Source organism: Phoxinus phoxinus (genome assembly GCF_949152265.1).
Source record: "Phoxinus phoxinus genome assembly, chromosome: 11".
Taxonomy (NCBI): domain Eukaryota; kingdom Metazoa; phylum Chordata; class Actinopteri; order Cypriniformes; family Leuciscidae; genus Phoxinus; species Phoxinus phoxinus.
The window spans coordinates 8,878,822-8,888,475 of record NC_136886.1 but is presented as its reverse complement, the minus strand read 5'-3'; the positions used below and the strand labels follow the sequence as shown (position 1 = coordinate 8,888,475).

Sequence of the window (9,654 nt, the reverse complement as noted above, 5' to 3'; positions counted from 1 at the left end):
AGAAATAAAACACTTTTAAATGTCAAAAAAATTACATGATCAATGAACAGCATTAATAAAGCCCCAGACTCTTAGAAAAAAGGTACGCAAGCTGTCACTGGGGCTGTACCCTTCTTAAAAGGTGCACTTTTGTACCAAAAAGGTACATATTCGTCCCGAAAAGGTACATTTTTGCACCTAAAAGGTACATATTCGTGCCTAAAAGGTACAAAAGTGTACCTTTTACAAAGGGTACAGCCCCAGTGACAGCTTGCGTACCTTTTTTTCTGAGAGTGATTACCTTAAAAAAGTTGTTTTAGGGTTTAGTTACCCTTTAAGAAACTGCTGAAGACGTATCTTTTTCGGCAGCACTTGATCCAGTAATACTAACACTTTCTTCTTTATTCTAACTTTTTTTTAAAAAATTGCGTTGGATTCTACTGTGAAGGATCAGGGTCATAGCACCTACATCCGGTTGTCCTACTGCTAGTTTAATTGCTTCTATTGTTTCTCATTTGTAAGTCGCTTTGGATAAAAGCGTCTGCTAAATGAATAAATGTAATGCAAATGAACGACACACCACTACAAGACAATCTCAGGTGAGTAGAGTGGTAAGGAGTCTGACAGAAAGCAGTTTATACTGCGATGAGGATGGTGAACATAAATAGGCTGTGTTGATGAGGGAGTGCAGGTGCAGCAATGTAATATGGTGATTGTGAACGAGTGGGCGGGTTCTGATTGGGTGATGATTGGTGACGGTATGGCTGACTCACCAGCGTGACCTCTGCTCACTGAAGTAGGTTTAAAGCCCTCTAAAGCCTGATACACCACCAGCCAAATTTTCACACAGCGTTCTCAACTCCAAAACATGTAAACAATACTAAAAGATTAGTACCATGGTGAAGTTTCATTTTATCATTGGTGCATGTCAAATCAAGACTTTCCCCATTTCAGATGGTTGAATGAAGAGATAATCTTATCTTATTTCAATGTCATACCACAAGAAAAAAACAACAACAGGTCAATGGGTTCTTGACTCAATTTGAAAGAAACCTTTATGGGAAAAAAAAGGTTCTACTTTCAATACTTTTCAATATACTTTTCAATAGGTTATCTAAATTGTTTCGAGTGATAAAGTATTGCAAGCTGTTTAATTCATAAAATGTAATCAAATTTTAATTTAAAAATTTAAAACAAAATTTAAAAAAAACTCAAAAAAAATTTTTTTTTCCATAAACCTTTTCTTCTAAGATTGAAAAAAATTAATCAACTCTATTCAGCGAAGTATAGCTACAAATCAATGCATTCATTAGCCTGGCTAACGCCAGACCCAATTCTCGTTGAGACTAAAATCGCGCTGCGCAAAGGCAGTCTGGGGAAACCCAGGCTATGCATTCATAGGTGTTTCTTAAACTATGGGCACTTTTGGTCCTGTGAATCTCTCTTGAAACACTCAATACTCAATCACACTCTCACATGCTTTAATTTTAATTTTAATTAATTTGTCCTCTATCAATATCCGAGTCTAGGCCTATATAAATGCATCGCAGAATGTCATGAACATTTTCTCTACATATCAAATTATGTATTGTGTTCCATATATTTAATATGTTTGTTTTTTCCATGGTGGGAATGACTACAATTGTGGGGCAGTCATGTTTTTAAATATTGTGGAAATAACTTTTACACAATGTAAATTTAAATGGTTTATCATCATGGTTTTAAACATAATAATAATATAAATGTTATAATAGATATTCATAGTCTATAAAGTCCGGGTCTTGGACATGGATAAAACAGTATTCAACTATATAAAAAACATATTTGTGGCAAAAGAAATTATGAATAGTAACACTTTTAATGTCAGAAAAAAGGGGGAAAGACATGTTTGATTTCACAAAAATGTGTCGCTTGAACATAAAAGTAACTAAAGTTGAAGAAACACCCATATAATCACTAATTTCTATGGAGAATCACCAACACAGATTTAGTTCTGAGATTGAAATACTCATTCCAGGCCGACAGATGGCGATGATGACACAGCAAATATTTCCAAGCCTCCATATGATGACGACATCTCTATGCGAAGAAGAAGACTGCTGCTCCGCTTTGTTTACTTTTAAAGATGGTTGTTCAATCACATTTTTTTCCTGAAAGCACTGACTATCTGATTTAACAACCGACATTAGAATGTAAGGTAGAAAAAAACAGCATGGAGGAATCTTGGGATTTTGAATTCTTGTCTCGTATGGTTGATAGTCTGGTTTCCTTTCTGTCCGAATTTGTGGACGATTGGCTGGCCAACGACATGAGAGTTGCAGTGTTTAAAATCCTGTTTAGCTGGCTTGTCATAAGTCTCGTTGCTATCCACTTTGCATGGAAAGTGTACGGGAACACTGTCAACGATATGTACTACCGACAGGGTGAGTATTTTCCGAGGTGCTCCACGTAATCCATAATAATAAGTCCAACTGTATAACGTTAACGTTACAACGTTTTGTTACCACACTCTGCCAGGCCAACAAAATAAAGTTGCTGTTTGGATCTAAATTGGCAAATGCTAGTTTCTACCATGTTATATGTTTGGAAACAGTTCTTCTAACACTAATTGAGTGTGTACCTTTTCATTTCATTGAACCAATCATAAAAAGATGCCGCTCTTGATGAAAATAACATCACAACAGATTTATTTCCATTTATTTTCCTTGTCAAGGTGCATCAATTTTTGGTCAAGATCTTGTATTGACAATGCAAGAGTCCAGCACTCTGTGAAGTATCCTCCAGCACATCACAAAGACTTTAAATGAATTTAAGGTCTGGACTCAGAGGTGCCAATTCATGTGTGAAAATTATTCATCATGCTCCCAACCATTCTTTCACAATTTGAGCCTGAGGAATCTTGACTTTGTCATCCTGGAATATGGCCATGTTGTCTTCCTATTCCAACATGGTTTAGAAATGAAAAGCTAACACACTCCATCAGTTAGGGTTTGAAGAACTGTTGCCAAACATATAACATGCTAGAAACATAATAATCACTCCAATAATGATCCAATCATAGACTCTTAAGCATTTGCCTGTTTAAATCAGTTTTTTTTTTTTTGGCCTTTCAGTGTATATTGAGCATTTTAAAAAGTAGTAATTGGGACTAAAGAGGTTGTTGTTGATCATTTTTCAGGGACTGGAGGACAGAATGGCGGGACCCCTGACACGGCGCCTCACCTGAGCGGATGGTAGTTGACCCGCCTTTCTGTTGTTCTCTTCATGAAAGATTTGTTGACCTTAAATTACAAATGAACTAAAGACTCAGGATTTAAGCTATCTTTGGCTGCATTATGATGATTTCCTCATTCTAATTTGGAATATGATCAACAATTTTGCGTGTGGAAAATTAGAATATTGAAATTTTTGAATGTTGAAAAATATAACATTTGAACTCAAATGGATTGGACAATTCACTGACAAGCTTCATTCGCTGATGCGTCTCATAATGAGCCGTGAACCGATGACGAGTGAGCTGGTAGCATTATGCCTAGGATTTTACTGATTGACAGAGAATGGTTTCACTGAAACTGTAATAAACAGCACTATTAATAAAACTATCAAAAAAGTAGTTTGATATTATAAACAAAAGTATTTTGTTTTAGTATGTAGGCTAATTTGAGCATAGCACTTTTATGAAAACGCCTGTTAAATCCAATGTTTTTAATTTTTCCTAGGGAAAGTGCAGCTGGTGATGCAAAGAAAACCCACCGTGAGTGATGTACCTGCAACTGGACTAAAACACACACACACACACACACACACACACACACACACGATGGAGAAAAGCAATTGCATTCCTTCAAGAACATTTTAAATACACCAGAATGTGTGCTATTAAATCACGTTGACTTGTGAAGATGTCTGTGATGGACTGTGGTGCAAAACTCAAGGCCCAAACACATGAACATGTGCTCGAAAATACACGACTGAATGGTGCTGTGCACTGGCAAGGGAGCTCTAAAGGAGGATACTGTGATATATAGCAGCTCTAGCTCTTTTAGGATGTTTGTTTGGATTGAACTCTTGAAGCTAGTAGAAGATAGCCAGACATAAACAATTCTCTCACCATAGCATTTGACTAAAAACTGACAGGAATACTAGTCAAAATGCAGGTCACAGATGTTCACAGTCATTTGGTCTGTTTGTAGTTATATTTCAGTTAAATAAGAAAATAGACTTGATTGTACAGAAATAAGAAAACATTTAGTACCTCTGTGTCCAAAAGGTAACAGCTGTCTTTTTGCAGTGCAAATAAAAACAATTTGTACCTAATTTTGTGTATTGGTTTCCTGTTATTTATTTCATGAGCAAATTTTATTTCAATGTATTGCAGTACACATTAAAAAGCACCTTACTTTGTTTCAGGACTCATCAATCGGGGAAAATTATGACATTAAATGTGGTTAAAATAAATGATATTGTAAAAAACTCTTAAAAAGTGCACTTCTGGTAAACTACCGTAGGGGAAAAAAATATTTATTCCCCCATAATTGTGTTGCTTCCAAACACAAAATCAACCTAAAGTCAAATTATTGGAAGTCTCTGGGGTGATGGTGGCAGCAGCATAACATGCACATCCATCACATTGGTTCCTGTCAGTCCAGGCATGAGTAACCGTCGTCCTTCAGAGAGCTGTGAGAAAAATGTGAACGAATCATTATTGGTGAGAAAGCCATCAATGTCCAGACCTTGTGACATGGCCTCTTCCATCAGTTCCCCATCTGTGACGGCACCAGCTGCCTCAGTCGGGCCGTCCTGTCCATCGGTTCCTCCACTGAGAAACACTGCACCACTCTTCACTTCACCACCACTGAGCTCAAGCCCCACCCGCAGAGCCAACTCCTGGTTCCTCCCTCCCCTGCCCTTTCCTGTCAGTTGCACAGTGGGTTCTCCTCCAGCTAGCAGACAGGTCGCACCCCAGCCTTCCTTCCTCTCCTCTACAAGCACGTTCATGGTGCGACACAAATCCCAGCTTTCTATCCCAACATCTGGCCCTAGCTGAAGGATCTCTGCAGCAAGCTCTGGAGGAGGTTCCTTTCCTGGGGAGCATGCAAAACTTGAGAGCAGCCCGTATAGTCGTGCAACGGAGCGAACGTCACCACATACTCCTGGAGCTAGAATAACAGGTCGAAGTCCTAATTCAATGGCCTTACGGCTTGCACATTCAAGAGCAATGGTGTTTGAGCCAATTACAACGTTTGAAACATGGTCTTTGACTTCAAGTGGCTCAGGCTGTTCTTGCACCTGCAATTCACTAGGCCTAGCTTTGCTAAGCACTTCTTTCACAGAGGAAGGAAGAGAGTCGGAGAGCTTATAGCGATCCAAGATAGCCCAGACCTCCTCTGGCCGGGAGTCACTCCTGACTGTTGGACCGCTGGCAATCAAATCCAGAGGATCTCCAATAACATCTGAGAGAATCAGCGCCACCACCTTCAAGACAATGTGATGTCAGAGAGAGTAAATATTATGCTTTAATAACATCGTGGGGTGTTGCTTAATATTCATTTTTCTTTGATGAACAAGGGGAAAGCTATTAAAAAAAACAATAATTTGCTATTAAATGAGTACAAGCAATGTGCAATTCTGCTGAATGGATTTTTTTTAACGATCTTTTAAAAATTATCTATATCTTTGTTATGTAATTGTGATTTTTTTTTATGCAATAGTGCTGTTTTACTAATACATTTTCTGGAGCTGAAGTTCAATGTGTGGACATCGATCTTTTTTCGTGTACGTTTTTTTCTTCTCTTGTCCTCACATAAGCCAAATTCTGGGATTTGGGAGTGTACACCTATTTTTTTATTATGTAATTGTGTTACCTTGGCTGGGTTGGCACATTGGGCAAGGCCTCCACCCTTTAACAATGACAGGGCTCGTCTCACTGTATTTAACTCCTGAATTGTTGCCCCTGCTGCTGCAAGTTTTCGTGTCACATCCTGTTTCTCCTGCAAGGACATGGGTGGGGCTGGAGCAGGTAAAAGAGCAGAACCACCACCTGTGCATAGATGCATGTAAAAACATGAACATTTGTAACATGAACATTGAAAGCTTGGGGTGAGAACGACTTTTATTTCTTTAAAAAAAAAGAATAAAGAAATTAATACTTTTTTTATTTTTTGCAAGGATGCATTAAATTGTTCAAAACTGACAATAAAACATTTATATTTCAAATAAAGGCTAACTTTTGAACTTTCCATTTGTCAAAGAATTCTGGGCGGAAAAAAATCTGTTTCCACAAAATATTAAGCAGCACAACTGTTTTCAACTTTAATAATAATAAAAAATGTTTCTTGAGCACCAAATGAACTTATAAGAATAATCATTCATGTGACATGATGCCTGGAGTAATAATTTCACAATATTACTGTTTGTACTGTCTTTTGGATCAAATAAATGCAGCCTTGGTACTGCTTTAATTTCTTTTTTTAAATGATAATAATAAAATAAAATAAAACCGACCCCAAACTTTTGAACGGTAGTGCATGTTGTAAAGTAAAACTGATTATACAAGAAGAAAATAAGTCACAGTACCAGAGATGAGCACAAGCAGCACATCTTTCTCAGTCAGACCGCTGGCCAGTTCTCGTATACACTCTGCTGACTTCAGGGCATCTCTATCTGGTAAATTGTGCTTTGCTCCTTCCATCACTGTAATTCTGCTGTGACTTTCAAGCAACATCTTCCTGAACAGACATAGAAACAAGAGTTTCACAGTGAAAGATCTAGCTGAAAACTGGTAGCCAGTTTGATGTCAAGGCTATATGGGGAAATCTCATGAAGTGTCCACATCATATTTCATTCATTTTTCACAAACAGTCTACTTTTATTAAATGTATCCTTCAGTTTTAAAATTAAATATAATACCTGGCCATTTCTAGCTAACCACTAAGCATTTTGATGGTAAGTAACAAATCCCAGTTTATTGCAATATAAACCTCATTTAACAGAACTCAGGCACATTCAAATATGTATTTTCTTTTAAAACACTGAAATACTTACGCTTTCCCATGATTTCGCAGTGTATTCTGGATACCATGAGGCACACTGACCACTCCTTTAATTAGATGGTCCCCTACAATCCTCTCTGCTTCTGCTGCCATGCCCAGCACCGCCTTACCAAACCCCACCAAATAAAGGTTATTGGTAAGCGTGAAACTCTGTCCACCCACAAGTAGTTTGTCTCCATGTCGCTCCAGACCCCTGCGAACCACTATGTCTGGCTGCACAGCTTCAACCGCAGCAGAAAACACAGCCCGGGCTCGCGTGTCTAACGACGACATACTGCGAGAGTATAATGATGCTAAGCCCACCCGCAGTGGGTGCTGCAGGTGAAGAGAACGTGAGAGAGCAAGAATCTGAGCCATGTACCACTCAAACTATCCACATCAGATAAAGAGAGCCACTTAACACCTGAGGAGAGAAAGAGATTAAAACCAGGCTGATTAATAATAACCAATAACACAGATTTTAATTAGCACTGATTTGTATCTTATTTATTACCCCCTCTATTTCACTCACAATTACTTTATTGTTATCGAAATTCACTCTGTTGAGTTCAAAAGGTAGCATTAGAGGTTACCGAAATCTGTTACCCTCTTTTATTTCACACACAATGTCTTTAATGTTACCCAAATTCTCCTGTTTCATACCCCAAAAAAACATTTTAGTTGGATGTGAACCGCTGCGGTTACCAAAACTGACAAGGTAGCATTAGAGGTTGGCATTTAGCATTAAACTTATTTCAGATCCTAAAAAGCATCTCTTATGTGAACAGACACATGCAGGCCAGGGTCACCAACCAGGCATTAGAGGTTACTGCAGTCTACCCCCCTCTATTTAAAACATACATTCAAACAATATGCTCTTATGTGAATAGCTGCATACAGTATGGGTCACCAAATCTAATGCTACCTGGTCAGATTTGCCCTGCTGTCTGCAGCTGTTCACAGCTGAGCAACATGGTTTCTAAGAAAAATAAATAATTTAAACATTACCAGAGCAAATTTGCATAACATTAAAGCCATTGTGTTTGAAATAATAGAGGGGGTAACAGATTTTGGAAACCTCTATAGGCCTAATTGTGCCTTGTCAGATTTGGAAACCCTAAAATATTTAATATTTTCAGTAGGCTAAAGCATTCCCCCAATAATTACTAATTTACAAAGGTTTAACAAGCAGGAACAGTTATTAATGCTCTCAATAACAAAAAAATATCTAAACTACAACTAAATTAACTAGAAACAGTGTGAATTCATAATACATTTTCTGTCCCTTTTCAAACACCATTCTATCAGTGTCAAATCGTGATTTCAGGAAAACGTACCTGCACAATGTTCCTGGGAATTCTGAAGCTAAGCTTTTTTTATGAACTGACAAAACTTTTGAGAACTGCATTACACTGCCTGTGTACTGAACGTGTAATGATTGACTAGGCCTACAGTTGACCATAGGGCAGAGAGTAGTTTCAGAGCTAGTCAGTAAGTAACAAGAGGTTTATGGATTCATCAAGGGTCCGGACAATCCAAAAACTGTAGGGGGGAGGTACGACATAGCTTAATCCTTAAGTCAACAAGTGTCAAAGACTAAGTCCAGTTAAAGTGCTGGGGTCAGCGCACCACCCTTACAGACTGCATTGAAAACATACGCATTTCCCCACACAAATGACAACGGATAAATTTTACCTAAATTATTTTTCCATCCGCAAACTTCTGGTCACTTCAGCTATAAAAAACAACATACAAATAAAAAAAGACAACAGGAGTAAATACGTCTTGACGTCATTTTAATCTCCTAGACACTCCGCCCCCTTTCTCTCCGACTTGTTGTGAAAAAGATTATTTGACTCACATGATGACGAAATGAGTTAACGAAATAAAATACCCTCTCCATCGGTCGGCCAACAGACCCTCGTTCACGAAATGTATTGTTCAGTCCCGCTCCAAATCGCTGTTTTGAACGAATCTTGAGAACAAATCGTTCGCCGACTCGTTCTGTGAAGGGGGAGAGTTCGTTCGGTAGGTCTCACCAAAACAGAACCAAAAAAATGCTCCTTCACAGCCCACACTGGAATGCCATTGGCTGGATCTTGAGGCAATCTTTTAAGGCAGGAAGCAGGATACTATTGGGAAAACGAGTCAGGAACGCTTCTTTTGCATAAATTATTCGTTTACCAACAAACACGATAACAACATTGCGTCACACAGCGGAGCTTCCGAGTTTAAAGTCAAGTGACCTTCTATTGCACACTAATAAAGTTGGCAATTCAAGTTGAATCATGAAACACATGCTACTTCAGCACTACAATGTCCTGTTTTGAAGAAGAAATTAAGTTACATATTTTCTTCAGAAGGTGGCAGTATTCAATAAGTCAGCTAAACTAAAACCATGATAACATATAGCCTACATAACACGTTCAGTTTAACACCAAAGTGTGCACAAACATTCGCAAAGCCTAGCCTATTTTGTGTCACCAAAAAAGCAGAGGTGACCATGTCACACTGTGTATGACATCATCTGTTATCAGAGTCTCCCAGCTCCATCTGTTACTCACACCCACGGGGAGAAGAGTACAAACAAGCCCTCATTTACTGTACCAAACAACTTCATGATCATTTTCATTGTGCAGGACTC

General features: G+C 38.3%; 2 protein-coding genes across 6 annotated transcripts; one reads left to right on the top strand and one right to left on the bottom strand.

Annotated features, from left to right (window-relative positions):
• Positions 1–2,009: 2,009 nt before the first annotated feature.
• Positions 2,010–4,045, top strand: tcta (T cell leukemia translocation altered). The gene is made up of 3 exons (XM_079628921.1): positions 2,010–2,402; positions 3,158–3,212; positions 3,699–4,045. The coding sequence occupies exons 1-3, from the start codon at positions 2,192–2,194 to the stop codon at positions 3,739–3,741; spliced, it is 309 nt and encodes a 102-aa protein (XP_079485047.1). The 5' UTR covers positions 2,010–2,191; the 3' UTR covers positions 3,742–4,045.
• A 233-nt stretch (positions 4,046–4,278) lies between these two features.
• On the bottom strand, positions 4,279–9,341 carry glyctk (glycerate kinase). 5 transcript variants are annotated; one of them, XM_079628917.1, is made up of 6 exons: positions 8,872–9,341; positions 8,706–8,745; positions 7,024–7,434; positions 6,556–6,707; positions 5,844–6,019; positions 4,279–5,454 (listed from the first exon to the last, which is right to left on the bottom strand). In XM_079628917.1, the coding sequence occupies exons 3-6, from the start codon at positions 7,386–7,388 to the stop codon at positions 4,549–4,551; spliced, it is 1,599 nt and encodes a 532-aa protein (XP_079485043.1). In that variant the 5' UTR covers positions 7,389–7,434; positions 8,706–8,745; positions 8,872–9,341; the 3' UTR covers positions 4,279–4,548. The 5 variants fall into 5 exon arrangements, with proteins under 5 accessions (XP_079485043.1, XP_079485044.1, XP_079485042.1 ...); XM_079628918.1 differs by lacking the exon at positions 8,706–8,745 and having other exon boundaries at positions 8,905–9,333; XM_079628916.1 differs by lacking the exon at positions 8,706–8,745 and having other exon boundaries at positions 8,872–9,264.
• Between the last annotated feature and the right edge of the window lie 313 nt (positions 9,342–9,654).

Bases quoted from the DNA above. Each gene is read 5' to 3' on its own strand.
- glyctk (XM_079628917.1), bottom strand. From the start codon at position 7,388: ATGGCTCAGATTCTTGCTCTCTCACGTTCTCTTCACCTGCAGCACCCA. The intron at 6,708-7,023 runs GTAAGTATTTCA...ATGTCTGTTCAG, and splicing joins CTGCGAAATCATGGGAAAGC to GAAGATGTTGCTTGAAAGTC. The intron at 5,455-5,843 runs GTAACACAATTA...ATTGTCTTGAAG, and splicing joins AATGTGCCAACCCAGCCAAG to GTGGTGGCGCTGATTCTCTC.
- tcta (XM_079628921.1), top strand. From the start codon at position 2,192: ATGGAGGAATCTTGGGATTTTGAATTCTTGTCTCGTATGGTTGATAGT. The intron at 2,403-3,157 runs GTGAGTATTTTC...ATCATTTTTCAG, and splicing joins CGATATGTACTACCGACAGG to GGACTGGAGGACAGAATGGC. The intron at 3,213-3,698 runs GTAGTTGACCCG...AATTTTTCCTAG, and splicing joins GCGCCTCACCTGAGCGGATG to GGAAAGTGCAGCTGGTGATG.